At 38.2% G+C, this 21,002-nt stretch overlaps 1 protein-coding gene across 10 annotated transcripts in view; it reads left to right on the plus strand.

Moving 5' to 3' along the window:
* GALK2 (galactokinase 2) overlaps positions 1 to 21,002 on the plus strand; it is a 138,232-nt gene that overhangs the window by 18,372 nt on the left and 98,858 nt on the right. For 7 of the 10 annotated variants that reach the window (XM_068551292.1, XM_068551283.1, XM_068551300.1 and 4 more), the window contains 4 exons: positions 4,802 to 4,890; positions 11,889 to 12,012; positions 16,320 to 16,410; positions 19,304 to 19,450. In XM_068551292.1, the coding sequence (XP_068407393.1) occupies positions 4,821 to 4,890; positions 11,889 to 12,012; positions 16,320 to 16,410; positions 19,304 to 19,450 (432 nt within the window). In that variant the 5' untranslated portion in view covers positions 4,802 to 4,820. Of the gene's footprint in view, positions 1 to 4,801; positions 4,891 to 11,888; positions 12,013 to 14,954; positions 15,047 to 16,319; positions 16,411 to 19,303; positions 19,451 to 21,002 lie in introns of those variants that run through there. The other 3 variants (XM_068551316.1, XM_068551341.1, XM_068551323.1) reach the window with 3 other exon arrangements.

Below are 21,002 nucleotides of genomic sequence, written 5' to 3' on the forward strand. Positions count from 1 at the left end.
ATCCATTTGGAGTTTATTCTTGTGTAAGAGATGGTCCTAATTTTAACTTTCCCAAAAGTTTAAGCAGTTGTACTACCACTGTTTATTAAAAAGTTCATCTTTGCGTCATGATTTGAGATGCCACTTTCCTCATATACTAAGTTTCTGTATGTACTTGTATCTATTTTTGAACCTTTCTATTTCTGAAGTCTGCTTGTCTATATATGTGCTGGTACCTCACTGTTGTCATTACAGAGGCTTTATAGTACGTTTTAATGTTTGGTAGGGTTACTCCGTCCTCACAGTTGTTCTTTTTTAATGTTTTCCCCACTATTCCTGCATATTTGTTTTCCACATGATTTTTTGTATCAACTTGTCTACCTCTATAAGAAAACCTTGTTGGTATTTTTTTTGGGGGGGTTGCATTAAATTTATAAATTAACTTGGGAATAACTATCCTTATGATGTTGGGTCATCTTATCCAAGAACAAGGGATGTCTTTCCATTTCTTTGAGTCTATTCTATGTCTTTCAAGAGTGTTTAAAGCTTTACTTAAATAAATTTTGCACATTTCTTGTTAAATTTATTCCTAAATATTTAGTTTTTTCTTGTTGCTATGAACAAGGTTTGCTCTACCATTATAGCCCTAATTGGTCATTGCTTTTGCACATGAAGGGTATTCATGTTTGAGTATTCATTTTATATCCTGCTATATTTGTGAATTCTTTATATTTAAGTTGGTTTTATTTATTTATTTTAAAGAACGTGAAAATCAATTCCCAGCAGTATCATGGATGAGCTATCTTTTATTTTTATTTTTTTAAAAATTTATTTATGTATATATTTTATTTTTGGCTGCGTTGGGTCTTTGTTGCTGCGCACGGCTTTCTCTAGTTGTGGTGAGCGGGGGCTACCCTATGTTGCGGTGCGTGGGCTTCTCATTGTGGTGGCTTCTCTTGTTGCAGAGCACGGGCTCTAGGCACACAGGCTTCAGTAGTCGTGGCACGCAGGCTCAGTAGTTGTGGCTCACAGGCTCTAGAGTGCAGGCTCAGTAGTTGTGGCACACCAGCTTAGTTGCTCCATGGCATGTGGGATCTTCCTGGACCAGGGATTGAACCCATGTCCCCTGCATTGGCAGGCGGATTCTTTTTTTTTTTTTTTTTTATTAATTTTATTTATTTATTTATTTTTGGCTGTGTTGGGTCTTCATTTCTGTGTGAGGGCTTTCTCTAGTTGCGGCGAGCGGGGGCCACTCTTCATTGCAGTGCGCGGGCCTCTCACTATTGCGGCCTCTCTTGTTGCAGAGCACAGGCTCCAGACGTGCAGGCTCAGTAGTTGTGGCTCACGGGCCCAGTTGCCCCGCGGCATGTGGGATCTTCCCAGACCAGGGCTCGAACCCGTGTCCCCTGCATTGGCAGGCAGATACTCAACCACTGCGCCACCAGGGAAGCCCTAGTGGTGGTTTTAGATTAATCTTAGTTTGATCTTTTCACTCAGTTTCTTTTTCCAGTGGCTCGCAGTGTTTTGCCTCTTTCTTCCTTTCATTTAAATTTATGCATTCTCTTCTACTTATAATAAAGGTACAGTTGTCTAGTTACAATAAAGAAATAAAAATATCACTTATTTGTTCTTGTTCTAAATTGTTTGGGAGGATATATGGGGAAAATCAGATTTAGGCAGCTATCATTATCCACATCTACTGGGAGTCCAGTAAATCTATCTTGAATGATGTGCTAGAGAGATCCATTATCATCTCCCTCTCCACATCTTCTGTTGTCATCCACAGCCTCTGCTGAAGGAGTGGACCCAGGTGATCATATTTGTAACTAAAGCAATTGACCTTGTTTATATCAAATAGCTTTTCCTTTTTGGCCAAAAGTAATTGGACCAGGATGGATACAGGACCTATATGCTGCCAACCAGATTATCTTTTTGAGAATTTGAATTAGGGGCACAGAGACTTAATCAGATAGTATAGGACGTTGAAGCTGTTGAATCTTCTAGACTTGAGGCCACAGTGTCATGAAAACTGAAGGGATGGAAGAGCAAAAACTCAGAGGCTCACAGAGGCGACTGGAATGTGAAGAGCATTGAGCAGAGGGAAATGGTGATGGTGTTTTGGAGGGATGAAAGAATGAGACAGGAAAGAGAGAGGCAAACACACAATTTAAATAGAGTTTTTGGGGGCAGAGCACGACTGCTGCACTGGTGTGTCGAGGGGGAGAGGCAGCCACTGAGGAAAAAAAAAAAAGAATGGTTCATCTGACCTAGAGCATGGACATGCCTACAATCCAATTTTGACCATGCAGAAATAGACAACAGTCTGAAATAGTGAAGCAATGAGAAGGAAGCAATCTGGATCCTTAAATGACCATCTGGAGTGGAGCTATCCTGCCAACTAAGACTCTTCATGTTTGTATGACAAGTACAAGACATTAGCATCTGGCTGGATGTAGAATGCTGATGAAGAAAATTCCACTATAACATCAGCTCTGGCTTCCTGGAGAGCTCAAGGTAACGGAGTAGAAGGATGTGAGCTCACCCCTTCTTACGAGAACACCAAAATCACAACTAACTGCTGAACAACCATTGACAAGAAAATAGTGGAACCTACCAAAAAAGATACCCTACATCCAAAGACAAAGAAGAAGCCACAACAAGATGATAGAAGGGGCACAATTGCAATAAAATCTAATCCCATACCTGCTGGGTGGGCGACCCACAAACTGGGAAATAATTATACCACAGAAATTCTCCCACAGGAGTGAAAGTTCTGAGCCCCACATCAGGCTTCCCAGTGTGGGGTTCCGGCAATGGGAGAAGGAGCCCCCAGAGAATCTGGCTTTGAAGGCCAGAAGGGTTTGATCACAGGAATTCCACGGGACTGAGGGAAACAGAAACTTCACTCTTGGAGAGCACACACAAGGTCTCGTGCACACCAGGACCCAGGGGAACAAAGCAGTGACCCCATAAGAGACTGGGCCAGACCTACCTGCTAGTGTTGGAGGGTCTCCTGCAGAGTCAGGGGGGTGGCTGCAGCTCACGGTGGAGACAAGGACACTGGCAACAGCAATTCTGGGGAGTACTCACTGGCGTGAGCCCTCCCAAAAGCCTCCATCAGCCCCACCCAAAAGTCTGTAGGCTCCAGTGTGGAGACACCTCAGGCGAGACAACAAACAGGGCGGGAACACAGCCCCACGCATCAGTAATTAGAGTTTCTGATGGCTGTCACAGTGCTAGGAGGTCATCCTGAATAACTTCCAAGAATATTCAATGTATCTTTCTATCATTATAATAAATTTCCTTTTTTCTTAAATTTTTTGGGTGTGATTTTATGTTTCTTGTAACTAATCTTTAAGATCTATCATTTAATTAATGAATGTCTTGAATATAGTAAGTCTAACAAATATTTACTCTCTTGGTGTTATTACTCAGATACAATATATTGTGGGACTACAAACAGTGGGGGGTATTTATAGAAGTGACTTGAGATGATTTAACAGTGTAAAATTATTAAATATATTATAAGCATTTTTGACCTGGAAGGGACCTATGAGGAATATCTTGTTCAAATGCTCTAATTTTACAGAAGAGGGTCCAAGGGAAAATGATTTGCCAAACTTTAGCATCGAATTAGAACCCCCATTGGAATTAGAACTGTAGTCTCCTGATATCCAGTCTAGTTTTCATTAGACTGTACTGGGTTGAATAGCATCCCTCCTAATTCATGCCCACCTGGAACCTCAGAATGTAATATATATATTTTTTAATATATATGCTAGGTATTATTTATTTTTTTAAATTTTATTTATTTATGGCTGTGTTGGGTCTTCATTTCTGTGCGAGGGCTTTCTCTAGTTGTGGCAAGCGGGGACCACTCCTCATCGCGGTGCGCGGGCCTCTCACTATCGCGGCCTCTCTTGTTGCGGAGCACAGGCTCCAGACGTGCAGGCTCAGTAATTGTGGCTCACGGGCCCATTTGCTCCGCGGCATGTGGGATCTTCCCAGACCAGGGCTCGAACCCGTGTCCCCTGCATTGGCAGGCAGACTCTCAACCACTGCACCACCAGGGAAGCCCCCTCAGAATGTAATATTATTTGAACTAGCATCTTTACATATGTAATCAAGTTAAGATGAAGTCATACTGAATTAAAGTGGGCCCTAATCCAATAAGCCCGATGTCCTTACAAGAAGGAAAAACAGAGTCACAGATAGAGACACACAGAGAGAATTCCACGTGATGACATAGGCAGAGATTGGAGTGATACAGCAGCAAGCCAAGGAATGCCAAGGATTGATGGTCACCATCAGAAACTAAAAAGAGGCAAGGAAGGATTTTCCCCTTTAGGTTTCAGAGGTGCATGGTCCTGCCAACACTCTGATTTTGCCTCTACAACTCAGAGACAATAAACTTCTGTTGTTTTAAGTAACCCAGTTTTTGATACTTTATTATGGCAGCTCTAGGAAACTGATACACTACTCCATGCTACTATTTTTTAGTAGAAAGAGATTCTTCTCTGAATATCATTAAGAAATTATCCAGAAAGTTAATTCTGTTGAAGCAAAGAATTTTTTTTCTGTGGTGTACATCAGTATTAAAGTTTTTACTCTCCTGTGTGCTTAGCTATACTCTTGTGTCACTTAGCGGGTTACAGTATTGTTTCATCCTGGGATTTTCGAGGAAGTATGTCAGTAAAAGAGTTTGCTTTTATTATTTTTAAAGATAATTAATGGTGGTAGGTATATGAAATGTGTGTGTGTGTGTCTCTTATGGGTTTTTCTATTATCTGGATATTCTGAAATATTCTACTCTTGTTTTCAGATTGCTGAAGCTAAAAGAGATGTTTAATTCTAAGTTTGGATCCGTTCCCAAGTTTTATGTTCGAGCACCAGGAAGAGTCAATATCATAGGTATTTCGAAAGTTCCTTCTCTTAATTTTTTCTTCCTTTGGTAAGATCCAAATTTTTGTCAATACATCGGGAGAACTGAAAAAACAGAATGTTTCACATACATCTGCTATAGCAAGATAAGTTTTACATAAGGAACACTATATTTTCATCTTTCCCAATCCATGTTATTAATGTTAATTTTGTCCATTCATTTTTAAAATTTAGAAATTTGTTGAGACCCAGTTATTTACATTCTTTTCGTGAGAGATGGACAGATTTTTCTGTGCTGCAGGTTAAGTTTTTAGACTGCAGTGAGTAATTTTGATGGTTTTACATTTACTCATTGGATTAGAAGAATACAGGAAAACCGAATAATTCCTTGCTTTTAATAGTGTGGTGACCCGAAGAATGAAGACGTTTTATCGAGAGAAAATGGGATGGGGAACTGAGAAAAATCCAAATCAAAGGAGGATTAAAAAGAAAACTTTCTGTACTGGAAAGTGTAAGCATATAAAAAAGTAGTTGGAATAATATAATGAACTCCCGTGTACCCAAAATGTAGCTTCAATTATTATCAACTCAGGCAGTCTTATTTTGAAGTAAATAATGGAGGATTTTAAAAATAGGAGATGTTTGAGCGTGGTTAAATGAGGTGGGGAGGGGGAATTGAGTAAAATCAGTAGAGAGAGACAGATCAAAGATATCTGAAAAGAAAGGAACTGTTGGAGCAGGATTCCCAAGAAGGCAAGAAGGGCTGGTGTCCATGGCATAGGAAGAGGGCCACTTTGACTCTTTTTTAACAGAAGGCAGGGAAGAAAAGGATGCAGGTTGATGCAGGTAAACGTATAATTTCGGTATAGAAGGTTGAGGGAGTTCTTTTGGGGGAGAGTTGGAGGTGTTGGAAGTTTAAGGAGACGACAGAAAGTTTGAAACAGCTTTGTCAAGGATGAGAGAAGGAGAGGACTGGGAAAAAAAAAGTTTGCTGGATAACATTGAGATCTGGTTAGAGCAGGAGACCATCGAATTGTAGCAGTACCAATCTGCAAAATTGTTCATTTTTCCCCCTCAACTAGTCTAAGTTGCCTGTGTTTGATCTAGGTTTGGGGTTTTGTTTTGGATGGAGGTTACAAGAGAATGACATCAAGAATTCACCGATATTGTCAGAAGGGTAGGTGAAGTAATGAACCCTGGAATCTATGCTAGGTAGAAAAGGAAAGAAAGGTAGGAGGGAACCTATAGGGTAGAAAGGGCAAAGAACTGACTCTGAGGAACAGGTGATAGGGTAAACGGAGTAAGAGAAATGGCAGGATGGGAAGTTTTAGTAAAGAATTTGATGTTTGAAACAAAAATTTCACAGGTAGAAAAGTTCCAGGTGATAAGAAGTTCTGTGGTTATTACTGGATTTGTCAAGTCCACGGAAGTAGATAGCTGAAGCAGAGAGGAGGTCAAGTCTTCCAGAGGTGAAGGGATAAGGAAGCTGGGGCCTTGGGCTGGGTTGTTTACTTGGATGTTATCCAGGCATTGCAGGACTGGGATGGAGAGGGTGGAATGAGATGCAAAGGTCTTCAGTGAGGAGCAGATGTCTGAGAGTCAGAAATGAAAGTGATGAAGACGAGAGAATGTGGTATGAGCCTCCGAGGAAGAGGACAGGAAGAAATCCTGGAAACAACAGAGTGGGAGGAGGTCATCAAGAACTCCTTGCTATTGTGAGAGGACTGCAAAGAAGCAATATCCTCAGAGGAGAGAGCCAAGTTTCACTTAGTTTTGGGAGTAAGCCTTCCAAACTAAGGTATTTCCTGAATACGTAATTCTTATTCTAGGAAATGTATTGACTATTTTCTGATTTTAAAAAAGGGGGGATTATGTTCCAAGGTAGTTAATTAGTTAGTGCTTGGGATGAAATGAATTTCAGTCTTTATTAAAAGCATTATTATATTTTCTGTTAAAATATCCAAAATGTAATCATGGTTGTTATCCTTACTTGCCAGTAGTTCATGCTCCCTCCCTGCCCCTCACCCAGGATGTTTCCATCAGTTTTCACAGAGGGAGGAATCTTCATTCTCAGAAGGCTGTCATTCACACTGTAGCCTTCCCAACAGAATCTGATGGCTCCATAGAGTTCTGCTTACTTATTTATTTATTTTAATTTTTAAATTTTTTTAACATCTTTATTGGAGTATAATTACTTTACAATTGTGTGTTAGTTTCTGCTGTATAACAAAGTGAATCAGCTATACATATACATATATCCCCATATCTTCTCCCTCTTTCGTCTCCCTCCCACCCTCCCTGTCCCACCCCTCTAGGTGGACACAGAGCACTGAGCTGATCTCCCTGTGCTATGCGGCTGCTTCCCACTAGCTATCTATTTTACATTTGGTAGTATATATAAGTCCATGCCACTCTCTCACTTCGTCCCAGCTTACCCTTCCCCCTCCCCATGTCCTCAAGTCCATTCTCCACGTCTGCGTCTTTATTCCTGTCCTGTCCCTAGGTTATTCAGAACCATTTTTTTTTTTTTTTAGATTCCATATATTTGTGTTAGCATATGGTATTTGTTTTTCTCTTTCTGACTTACTTCACTCTGTATGATGGACTCTAGGTCCATCCACCTCACTACAAAAAATTCAATTTCTTTTCTTTTTATGGCTGAGTGATATTCCATTGTATATATGTGCCACATCTTCTTTATCCATTCATCTGTTGATGGACACTTAGGTTGCTTCCATGTCCTGGTGATTGTAAATAGAGCTGCAGTGAACATTGTGATACATGACGCTTTTTGAATTATGGTTTTCTCAGGGTATATGCCCAGTAGTGGGATTGCTGGGTTGTATGGTAGTTCTATTTTTAGTTTTTTGAGGAACCTCCATACTGTTCTCCATCGTGGCTGTATCAGTTTACATTCCCACCAACAGTGCAAGAGGGTTCCCTTTCCTCCACACCCTCTCCAGCATTTATTGTTTGTAGATTTTTTGATGATGGCCATTCTGACTGGTGTGAGGTGATACCTCATTGTAGTTTTGATTTGCATTTCTCTAATGATTAGTGATGCTGAACGTCCTTTCATGTGTTTGTTGGCAATCTGTATGTCTTCTTTGGAGAAATGTCTATTTAGGTCTTCTGCCCATTTTTGGATTGGGTTGTTTGTTTTTTTGATATTAAGCTGCATGAGCTGCTTGTAAATTTTGGAGATTAATCCTTTGTCAGTTGCTTCATTTGCAAATATTTTCTCCCATTCTGAGGGTTGTCTATTCATCTTGTTTATGGTTTCCTTTGCTGTGCAAAAGTTTTAAGTTTCATTAGGTCCCATTTGTTTATCTTTGTTTTTATTTCCATTTCTCTAGGAGGTGGGTCAAAAAGGATCTTGCTGTGATTTATGTCCTAGAGTGTTCTGCCTATGTTTTCCTCTAAGAGTTTAATAGTGTCTGGCCTTACATTTAGGTCTTTAATCCATTTTGTGTTTATTCTTGTGTTAGGGAGTGTTCTAATTTCATTCTTTTACATGAAGCTGTCCAGTTTTCCCAGCACCACTTATTGAAGAGGGTGTCTTTTCTCCCTTGTATATTCCTGCCTCCTTTATCAAAGATAAGGTGACCATATGTGCATGGGTTTATCTCTGGGCTTTCTATCATGTTCCATTGACCTGTATTTCTGTTTTGTTCCAGTACCATACTGTCTTGATTACTGTAGCTTTGTAGTATAGTCTGATGTCGGGGAGCCTGATTCCTGCAGCTCCGTTTTTCTTTCTCAAGATTGCTTTGGCTATTTGGGGTCTTTTGTGTTTCCATACAAATTGTGAAATTTATTGTTCTGGGTTTGTGAAAATTGCCATTGGTAGTTTGATAGGGATTGCACTGAATCTGTAGATTGCTTTGGGTAGTAGAGTCATATTCACAATGTTGATTCTTCGAATCCAAGAACGTGGTATATCTCTCCATCTGTTTGTATCATCTTTAATTTCTTTCATCAGTGTCTTATAGTTTTCTGCATACAGGTCTTTTGTCTCCTTAGGTAGGTTTATTCCTAGGTGTGGTGTTGTATTCTTTTTGTTGCAGTGGTAAATGGGCGTGTTTCCTTAATTTCTCTTTCATATTTTTCATCATTAGTGTATAGGAATGCAAGAGATTTCTGTGCATTAAGTTTTTATCCTGCTACTTTACCAAATTCATTGATTAGCTCTAGTAGTTTTCTGGTAGCATCTTTAGGATTCTCTATGTATAGTATCATGTCATCTGCAACTGTGACAGTTTTACTTCTTCTTTTATGATTTGGATTCCTTTTATTTCTTTGTCTTCTCTGATTGCTGTGGCTAACACTTCCAAAACTATGTTGAATAATAGTGGTGAGAGTGGGCAACCTTGTCTTGTTCCTGATCTTAGTGGAAATGGTTTCAGTTTTTCACCATTGGGAACGATGTTGACTGTGGGTTTGTCATATATGACCTTTATTATGTTGAGGTAAGTTCCCTCTATGCCTGCTTTCTGGAGGGTTTTTATTATAAATGGGTGTTGAATTTAGTCGAAAGCTTTTTCTGCATCTGTTGAGATGGTCATATGTTTTTTGTCCTACAGTTTGTTAATATGGTGTATCACATTGATTGATTTGAGTATATTGAAGAATCCTTGCTCCTGGGATAAACCCCATTTGATCATGGTGTATGATCCTTTTAATGTGCTGTTGGATTCTGTTTGCTAGTATTTTGTTGAGCATTTTTGCATTTATGTTCATCAATGATATTGGTCTATAGTTTTCTTTTTTTGTGACATCTTTGTCTGATTTTGGTATCAGGGTGATGGTGGCCTCGTAGAATGAGTTTGGGAGTGTTCCTCCCTTTGCTATATTTTGGGAGAGTTTGGGAAGGATAGGTGTTAGATCTTCTCTGAATGTTTGACAGAATTTGCCTGTGAAGCCATCTGGTCCTGGGCTGTTGTTTGTTGGAAGATTTTTAATCAGTTTCAATTTCAGTGCTTGTGATTGGTCTGTTTATATTTTCTGTTTCTTCCTGGTTCAGTCTCAGAAGGTTGTGCTTTTCTAAGAATTTGTTCATTTCTTCCAGGTTGTCCATTTTATTGGCATATAGTTGCCTGTAGTGTAATCCCTCATGATTCTTTGTATTTCTGCAGTGTCCGTTGTTACTTCTCCTTTTTCATTTCTAATTCTATTGATTTGAGTCTTCTCCCTTTTTTGTCTTGATGAGTCTGGCTAATGGTTTATCAATTTTGTTTATCTTCTCAAAGAACCAGCTTTTAGTTTTATTGATCTTTGCTGTTGTTTCCTTCATTTCTTTTTCATTTATTTCTGATCTGATGTTTATGATTTCTTTCCTTCTGCTAACTTTGGGTTTTTTTTATTCATCTTTTTCTAATTGCTTTAGGTGTAAGGTTAGGTTGTTTATTTGAGATGTTTCTTGTTTCTTGAAGCAGGATTGTATTGCTATAAACTTTCCTCTTAGAACCGCTTTTGCTGCCTCCCATAGGTTTTGGGTCGTCATGTTTTTATTGTCATTTGTTTCTAGGTATTTCTTGATTTCCTCTTTGACTTCAGTTCTGCTAATTTAAATATGTGTTTTCTACTTGTGAACCACTGTTTTATATTATTGTCTTTTTGAAGGAAGTTCGGAAGAGAGACAATTTTGAAAACCACTTCTCCATCTGTCATTGTCAATCCATTAAAAAAAAAACCCTAATTTCTTATTTTAAAGGACACATCAATATAGAAACAAAAGACTTGCTGCTTGTAATAATATGTAGAATAATATTTATTTAAAAATGTAATTAGGCAGTTGAATTGTCTTTTATTCATTTTATGTTTCTTAGTTGCTCAGTGTCTGCCATAGAACAATCAGATATACAAACCTGTCCTGGGGAAATATAAGTGAGCTTGCTTAGCCCATCTTTCTTGAATTGTTATTTTGTTTTAAAATCTGATGAATAACAACCTTGAGTTTAAATGGTATTTTGGAGAAAACATTGTGGTATAATAGGCAAAAAAAATTCCTGCTGGTGATTCATAGAGGAATTAGAATGAAGAGGAGAAGAGAATAGTTTGTTTTCTATATTTGCTTATTATATGTAAAATAGTGCAGGTTAAATTTTTTTCTAGCTTTTTCTTTATCCTAGCTATGTCTAGCACATTTAACACAGCTAATCAGTGCCAAGCTAATATGTTAGGCATTTGGTTAGGCCACAAAGATAAATAAAGACTTCACCTTTACTGAGTTCATTGGCTAGTAAGGAAGAGTGGGACTCACATAATGTTATTATAAGTGAGAGGGTGCTAATGGCTTCCATTGTTCATATTTAAAAAGTTAATACATGGGCTTCCCTGGTGGCGCAGTGGTTGGGAATCTGCCTGCCAATGCAGGGGACACGGGTTCGAGCCCTGGTCTGGGAAGATCCCACATGCCGTGGAGCAACTGGGCCCGTGAGCCACAATTACTGAGCCTGCGCATCTGGAGCCTGTGCTCCGCAACAAGAGAGGCCGCGATAGTGAGAGGCCCGCGCACCGTGATGAAGAGTGGCCCCCGCTTACCACAACTAGAGAAAGCCCTTGCACAGAAACGAAGACCCAACACAGCCATAAAATAAAAAAAATAAATTAATTAATTAATTAAAAAAAAAAAAGAGATTACAAAAGACCAGATCTTTAAAAAAAAAAAAAAAAAAGTTAATACAAATGAGCAACAGAGAAAGGAGACAATGCTTTTCTTGATGCTCCACATAACTAGTCACTAAACATAAATATTCAAAGATGATTACTATGAACTAGAAAGTGGAAAAAATTTGTGAATATTTAAAGAAGTTGAAAAATTAACAGAAACTAATAACTAATATATAATACTTATTCTAGCAAAAGTTCCTGGCTCAGACGTTAGTGAGAGAAAGCAAATTGTATCACTTTCTGCCCTTAGTATTTTTATTTTCTGTTAAATCCTGCCTTGTGGTCCAGTTTTTCTTGTATGTCAACTTGAGATTCATATGCTAGCAATGATAAAAAATGCTTTCTCTTTATTTTAGGAGAGCATATAGATTACTGTGGATATTCTGTTCTTCCTATGGCTGTAGAACAAGATATGTTAATAGCTGTGGAACCTGTGAAAACACACGTTCTCCAGCTGGCCAATACCAATCCCTTGTACCTGTGAGTATTTAGAATTGCTACTGTGTGTAATGGGGTGTGTGCCTGTGTGTGTGAGTGTATGTGTGTTTGTATTTGTACCCTAATGAATTCTTTTTTTTTTTAAAATAAATTTATTTGTTTATTTATTTATTTTTGGCTGTGTTGGGTCTTCATTTCTGTGCGAGGGCTTTCTCCAGTTGCGGCGAGCGGGGGCCACTCTTCATCGCGGTGCGTGGGCCTCTCACTATCGCAGCGTCTCTTGTTGCGGAGCACAGGCTCCAGACGTGCAGGCTCAGTAGTTGTGGCTCACGGGCCTAGTTGCTCCGCGGCATGTGGGATCTTCCCAGACCAGGGCTCGAACCCATGTCCCCTGCATTAACAGGCAGATTCCCAACCACTGCGCCACCAGGGAAGCCCCCTAATGAATTCTTTAGGAGATATCAAATTTATAATAAATCACTTAATTTATTGATAATTTGTATCTGACTTCCAAAAGAATCTAAGTTTCCCTATTTAATATTTGTTCATTTTGTTCATTTACTCATTTATTTAAGAAACATTTACTGAAGACTTACTCTGTGTCTGACACTGTTTTAGGTACTGGGTCAAAAAAAAGATGAAAATAACTCTGTCTTTGCCCAGAAGGTATTTCTCATCTATTGAGGTTAACTATCTCTAGCAAAGTCAGGGCTGGGGCCTTTCTTATATTACTAGGGCTCCCTCTAATTCTCTCATCATAGCATCTTAACATGCTGTATTGTCATTATCTGCTTACTTGCCTGTATCCCCCAGTAGATTGTAAGCTCTGTGACTTCAGGTACTGTTGCCTCTCCAATGCTCTACTCTCAGTGTCAAACATAGTGTCTGGAACATAATAGATATATGTTTCTAGTACACATGCTTTATCAAGTTAAGGACATACTTTTTTGTTGTTGTTTTTTAATTCTTGGTTTGTTAAGATTAAAAAAAATCATTAATGGGTATTGGATTTTATTAATGTCTATTCAGCATTGAAGATCAGTTAAAAAAAATTAAGAATTACACCAACGGATTTTCTTTTTTAAAAAAATTTTATTTTTTTATACAGCAGGTTCTTAATAGTTATCCATTTTATACATATTAATGCATACATGTCAATCCCAATATCCCAATTCATCCCACATCCCCCCTACCCCACCCCCACTGCCACTTTCCCCCACCAATGGATTTTCTAATGTTGAACTGTCTTTGCATTCCTGGGATAAGGCCTACTCGCTTATAATATATTATGATGGATTTGATTTGTTAATTATAAAAAAAGATCTTGGCATATAATTGGTACATTATATTTTTGGCTTATTGTTCATTGGACTGTTTGCCTGCAATAATATTCATTCATTCAGCAAGTATTTTATGTGTGTCTATACCAAGTTGTGCAAGGTAATAGAAATTCCTGACTTTTATATGAAACTTATTGTAAAAGATCTTTTTTTCTATTTATTTTGCATGATTGAGAATATATCTTATGTACATTTCAGACCCTTTAAAGAAAACCTTACATTATCTCAAATATAATTTTGTGTCATTGTAAACCTTTAAAACTGGGTACCATAATTTGTCATATTGATTTACTCAGATTCACTTAACATTCCCACCATGGTGAATGTGGGCATTCCATTTTTTTTCACAAAAGCAGAGCCTGCAACAGACTTGGAAGGAGGTGTTTGGGAAATGATCCCAGGAGCAGTATTAAAAGAGGATGGAGACTGAGTTAGGGAAGCAGAGGTGAATTATCAAGGCAGGTAGCTCCTGCTGTAGGTAAGGGGCTTCATTCCACCAGGACCCCTAGGAAGAATGCAGCATGCCTCACAGAATTGTCCACATATTGTCTAGCATGCATTGCATAATTTCTTTATTCATCATTGATGGACATTTAGATCATTTCCAGCTTTTGGCTATTATGAATAATTCTGCTGTGAATATTTGTATACAAATCTATGTGTGGACACATGTTTCGTTTGGTAAATACCCAGGAGTGGACTGTCGGGTTATCTTTTTAAGAATTTGCCTGTTTTTCAAAGTGGTTGTATAATTTTACATTCCTACCACCAGTGTATGAGAGTTCCAGTTGCTTCACATCTTTGCTAACATGTCTTTTTAAATTATATCCACTCTCATAAATGTGTATTAGCGTCATGTTGTGGTTTTTAAGCTATGTTTCTAATTCTGAAGGAGCTGGCACTTTTTAGCTTTTGCTTTGATGTTTCTCATCTAGCTTCCTACATTTGTGCAAATTCCCTCCTCTACTTTTCCTAGTATACCACCACCCCTGTCCCCCAACTCGTTCCTGGTTTTCTTTTCTTTGTGGTGACTTCCAAGATCTGCTTATCTAGGAACAGAACTCATTTAGTTTTGCTAACATAACCTTTTCTACTTTCCAAATTCTGTGACTTCTTGTTGACTCTAGGCAATAAATTTTAACTCCTGTGGGTGATATTAAAGTGCTTGTGAGCTGGAGTCAGACTGTGTGTGTCCCTGGAGAGTCACTAAACCTCTCTGAGCCTCCAGGAAAGCCTCCCCTTTCCACCCTAGTGTGCTGACTATAGAAATTGCTGTATGGTCAGGTCATTCAAGATGGCTGTTCTCTTGCTCTCTGTACTTCCACTGCTCTACCAGTCCCTGCTTCACCTGTACCCTAATTATAGAGCTTAATCAGTTACTACCCGTGTGCTTGCCCCCTACCCCAGCTGCTGGTTTCCCTGGTAACTGATGAGCCAGCCTGACCTCAATTCCACCTATAAATGGTAGCCTCCTTCTCCCCAAGTAGCGAAGATTGCTGCCATGTCTTGCCTTCTGTCTGCCGTACACAATGGGGTGTTGCTGCAGGATGTTTTGCTGCAGACCTGTAAGATGCCCTATCCAATAAACCATTGATGTCTCTGTCACTGTCTCCAGGCTCTTTCTTCGGTCTCAAGGCTGGGCAACTACAAGGTTTGCAGGCCTGCGGGGTGCAGCCCAAAAGATACCCTCTTGGCCTTGCATCCCACCTCATATTACACACCATCACATGACAGTGGTATGTGATCATGATTTGTGTTCATGCTGTCTCGGCTAGATTACAGATGCTTAAAAGATAAGCCCTTTGCCTTTTACCTTTATATTCCTGTGAATGCCTCGCACACTTAAGTGGTCATTCAATATTTTTCTTAGGAGATGATATGTCCATGTTATTAAGATAACGCATGGAAGGCACCTACCACAGTGACTGGCACATAGTAGGTATTTAGTAAACTATATGAAGAGCACTCAGTCAATATGGGGAATGTTACTTATTTCCTCACATTTAAATTGATTTTCCCCCCATTTCACATATTTTGTCCTTTGGCTGATTTAGAAGCCTACTATCTTTCATTTTGAAATAACTTTTGACTTTCAAGGAAGTCACAGAAATAGTATAAAGAATTCCCACATGTCAACTGATGTGTCCTCAGGGCATCATATCAAGGAGGCACATGATGTTCCTTTAACTGTTGTTAATTTTGATCATTTGGTTGAGTTGTCTGCCAGATTACCATAAAGTTACTATTTTTTTCCCTTTGCAGTTAGTATCTGGTGGGGAAATACTTCAAATTTATATAAATATCTTGTTTCTCATCAAATTTTTACTCAATAATTTTAGCATCCTTTGATGATTCTTTCCTGAAACAATTATGGAGTTTGCCAAATAGTGATTTTTCCATTTCCGTCATTTCTTCTATTAGTTGACATTTTGCTCTAAGGAATAGCTTTCCCTTCTTCTTCATTTAGCTGTTTATTCATTTGTTATTTTATATCAGTGTAGATTCATGGAATCTTATTTTATTCAATGAGTTATGATCCATTAGAATCATTATTTGTTTTGTTTGTTCCTTCTTAAACTGTGCAGATGTAAAATCTGATGGGTGGTAGAAAGTGTGGGGAAAGGAGGCTTTGAGTACTTCTGTTCTAGTAAGAGGTGTGCCAAACAGCAGGCCCAAAGGATAAGCATTTATGTGGTTTACACCAACTTAATAAGGACCATCATGAAATAAAAAGTGGTGTAGATTATGCTAAAATATATTGGGTCCTCTCCCTTTCAGGAAATAAAAAGGGTCAGTTGAAAGTAGTTTAGTTATTAAGGTCACTACAACTTCTCTTAATTTTTAGCAGCTGGAGATGTTTGTTGTTTTTGTAGACTGTGAAGTACGAATATGGGAAGTAAATGAAAAATGAAATTTCAGTGTCATTGTCTTGGCACAAGATGGCAGCAGTCAGCCATCGATTCTGTAGCGCAAAGCCTCTAGAATTAACGGTGTCTTTTGCTTTTGCAGGGACTTCAGTACTAGTGCTAATAACATCCAGATTGACAAAACCAAGCCTCTGTGGCACAACTATTTCTTATGTGGATTTAAAGGAATTCAGGTAAATCAGTTTATAAGGCACCTACTAGCAGTTGAGGTTATGATGTGTATTATATCAAGACATTTTATTTACTTTATCATTTTTGTCTCCTTTTAATGCTAACTGATGTTTCTGTTCTGTTTTGCTAAATAATGTATTTCAGGGAATTGGGTAGATGTGACTGTTTCTGGGTGGTGTTCATAGGGGGCTGTAGTGACTGTTCATAAGGCAGGTGCAGGTGCATCTGACAGATACCTTTCTAGTTTTCAAATCTTTGTTCAAGTTTTCTTTCCAAAGATACATTCTAGTAATATTATTTACATTTTGTTCTAGGGATGTATAGGTGTATACTGTAATAGGATTTAGAGCTGGACAGCCCTGGGTTTGAATCTGGGCTGTACCTTGCTGTGTTGATTTAACTTCTTAAGCCTCAGATTTATTATCTGTGAAATGATGTTATTATTATCCCAACAAAGAATTGTTGCAAGGATTACACAGTGCTTGACACATAGTAGGCATTAAATAAATGGCAACTTAGTGTTGTTATTACTATTTCAGATGGGGTTAAAAAAAAGATGTAGTGGAAATTATTAGAATAAGTATTTCCTAGAAACACTGAATAATTACTTTGAACATCTCTAATGTCATGTACAAGAACAAGAAGATGAAAAATTTCCACTTTCTCTCCTAATTAAAAAAGTATGAAGGACAAAAAGAAAATTGATTTGCTAAGTCAATTTGATTTGTTTGTTAAAATTCATGTTTTACAGAGCTTGTGTTCCTTACTGCCTGGTGGTCCTATTTGAAACTTTGTTATGAGTAGCCTAGGACTCAGTGGCATATCCATTACAGATATGCATCACATTTATTTCTGATGTATAGTCCTGTACTCTAATTATCGTTGTTCTGGTCTTAGACTTCCTTCCTTCCTTCCTTTCTTCCTTCCTTCCTACCCACCCCCTCCTTCCTTCCTTTCCTTCTCCCAGACACATGGTAACAACTTACAGGAAAAGTTATTGGCAGGTTTTAAATTTTCAAATCATTTGGCTTGTCACATGCATTAGTGGGAATTACAGTATTTGGAAGCATTTGCTTGGCAAATGCAATTTCATATTCCTTATAGCAACATGCCTTTTGTAGCATATGGATAAAGTGACCTAAAGAACAAATGTTGCTTTGTGTTGTATTTGAGAATTTCAGGTCTTACAGCCTTCCTTTTCGATCTGACAACTTATGTGCAAAAGCAGGTCTGTTTAATAAATGTTTGGCAGAGAAGTAATTTAAATGTTAGCCTGTTCAGAAACCTTCAAATTCAAATACGAGAAAGTTCCAGAGGATAATCTGTTTATATTAAATTGAACATGTTATCCTTTTGGGATAGCACTATTACTGAATTTGGCAAAACCCATTTGCATTTTGAATCTGTTGTACATTGTAATTTAAACATTGCGTGATAAGTTTGTAAGTATGATTCACATTCAAGACACCCTGTGGATCAGTTCATGGTTAAATATATAGCGTTCTCCAAGGATTTTTTTAAACAAGCTGTCAGATGTTCTGTACGAAAGGGCATTGGCAGCAGCGGTATTTTAGTTTATAATTTGTTTGTATTTCTGGAAAGGAAATTTTTAGGTGGTTTGAAATCAAGAAGAGAAGTACATCCAACTGAATCTCTTCTTTTGTGGTGGATGAGTTTTGCCAGCTTAGGGAAAAAAAGACAAAAAAAATAAAAAGGAAAAAACCAGTCTTTTATTTGCAGAGTTTTGTTGTTACTGTGGCTATTCTAGCTAGTTTATTGAAGTTTCTCTGAAGAATAATATGTATGATGAAATGCATAATTATGTAATATAATAGTATTTTTACTTTGGTCTTGAGCCGTTTGAGTAATTTGTAAACATGATGGTACTTTTTCTTGAGGAGGAGATGACCTTGAATTTATTTTAATTTTTTAATTTTTTAATTTTTTGAATTTATTTTTAATCCTAAACTACAAAGGATATGATATGATATCATCCTAAGTGTCCTCATCCTAGGTATTCATCTAAGTATCCTAGAGCTTTCCATCTTGAGATCAGAGTCTGATTATTTCTTTGGACTTTCCTATTTGTAGAAATAGAGTTTCCCTGCTTTGTTTGGAGTCTGCATTCTCATTTGTGGCTGAATTCTAACTTGGCTGTCTTGAAAGCTACCATATGGCTAATTTGTATCTATAAACCCTAGTAAAAATCTGGATTTCCTCATATAGCTGACTTACATTAAATCACAGTGACAATATGCTGGCCCGGGTTTCTGACCACAGTGAGAAGTTCTCAACCAGAAATCAGAGACCTGGATCTTACTTCCAGCTCCCTATATGTGATCTTGAGAAAGTCTCTTAATCTGCTGGTGCCTAGGTTTTTCCATAAGTAAAACAGAACTGAGAAAGTTTGGAAGGTCCTCTGAAGAAAAGTATTCCATAAAATACTCCATAGAAACAAACCGCGGCTTAGTGTTAGACTTTTACAATGACAGAGTGTTGGGATGTGCTACACAGAGATTTAACCTGCCTCACTAATAATTGTGTATTTCTTGTCTTGCTACTTGAATTATAATTGTTTAATATTTTTACATATTTGTTCAAATCAATTAATATTCATGAAAAAGATCATTCAAAGCAATTTTAGGTAATGGATCAGTAGCTTTTTGTTCAACAAAGTAAAAATTAATCTTCCGATTATAGTGCCCTGTGACCAAGAGCCATTAAATAAAATGTCATTCATGTATGGACTCAGCTAGATTGAATTGCACAAGTTGTTTCTATAAGTAGCATAATAAGTCCATTGATAGACTTTTGCTCTCTGAGGAATGAAAGAACTTTCCGCTACTCCTTGAATCCAACCAAAGTTACTAGTGCTATTTTTCCTTCTATTCTTAGGAACACTTCGGTCTTAGTGACGTGACTGGAATGAATTGCTTGGTAGATGGAAACATCCCACCGAGTTCTGGCCTCTCCAGCTCCAGTGCTTTGGTCTGTTGCGCTGGCTTGGTGACACTCACAGTGCTGGGCATGAACCTATCCAAGGTAACCAATTTGAATGAGTTAGCCTGACAGAACCCTTTCTTTCTAAAGTATTAGCGTCCAAATCTCAAAATTAGAACACCTTTCTTTAATTGAAAAACTTTGTCTTACCTGAAAGGACTGCACACATGGGCATGCATTGTAACTTAAGTTCTGCTTGTGATAAACCACAAGGCAGTTGATACCTTCGAAAGAGTAAGCAAATATGTGAAGAGCTGTATCAAAATGCTCTTAGATTAACTAGGGAGATTGAATGCATGGTTATCTTTTAAAAAATTTATTTATTTATTTATTTAATTATTTTTGGCTGTGTTGGGTCTTCGTTTCTGTGCGAGGGCTTTCTCTAGTTGCGGCAAGTGGGGGCCACTCTTCATCACGGTGCGCGGGCCTCTCACTATCGTGGCCTCTCTTGTTGGGAGCACAGGCTCCAGATGCGCAGGCTCAGTAGTTGTGGCTCACGGGCCCGGTTGCCCCGCGGCATGTGGGATCTTCCCAGACCAGGGCTTGAACCCGTGTCCCCTGCATTGGCAGGCAGATTCCCAAGCACTGCGCCACCAGGGAAGCCCCTGGTTATCTTTTTAGATCACCTCATTAACAAATTAACTTTAGAGAAAGAAATTCTAGGCTTCATAATTGGGCCTACTTATTTTCACCCAGAACTTTCAGGTAAATACTTGACAAGCAGTGGGTAAAAAGGGTAAAGACCAGGAAATAAAGGAACTGAACAGCATATCTGTTTATGCCAGCAGCTTAGTCACTGAAACAAACTTTTAAAAAAAATATTGCATTGCAAAGAGGAAATACTTATTTAAAGAAGACATAAATCCTACAATAGGTCAGAAAGCCTCAACTTTACAAGTTCACATAAATCTCTGACTTTGCAGTTCAGAGCAGGTGTGCTCAGCTTTAATTAATGTTTTGGAGTTCTTGTTCAAATAAAATATTATCATAGGTTCTTTTTTATCTCATGTACATACACTACCAAGTTTACAGATGGTTTAGGAATATAGACTGGGCATCAGGCAGATCAAGAGAAAGTCAGCCACATGCTTTAGTCTTCAGACTGCTTAAACTTCCACTTTGAAAATTTTGTATGTAAGAGAAAAGAAAAATGAAGGAGAAAGCAAAGGCTCAGATAGAATTCTCTTTAGCTGTCATGTGTAACTGTACAGGAATTAGTCCTTTGTAAGCAATGGCTCATTTGGAGGTAGGGTACCTTACTTGTTGTTATTTGTTTTTTGAGAAGAGAGAAAGTAAGGGAAAATAAGTCCTTATGTAAAATCTGCTTCCACTGGCACTGTTTAATCTGATGGTTTATTTGTTTATTCATTTGTTCATCATTCAGCCATTACTTATCTAGTGACTACTTTGTGCCAGCTAATGTTCAAGGCATTGGTGATATAATAGGTATAGTTTTAACCCTCATAGTACTTATGATCTAAAGAGGGGAATAGAGACAAGTCAATAGGCAACTGTAAGAGAGTGTGGTAAGTGGATAAGTCGTGTGCTATGGGAGCAGATCTAATCCACATTTAGAGAACATAGGACACCTAAG

This window comes from Eschrichtius robustus, chromosome 1, assembly GCF_028021215.1.
Source record: "Eschrichtius robustus isolate mEscRob2 chromosome 1, mEscRob2.pri, whole genome shotgun sequence".
Classification (NCBI taxonomy): domain Eukaryota; kingdom Metazoa; phylum Chordata; class Mammalia; order Artiodactyla; family Eschrichtiidae; genus Eschrichtius; species Eschrichtius robustus.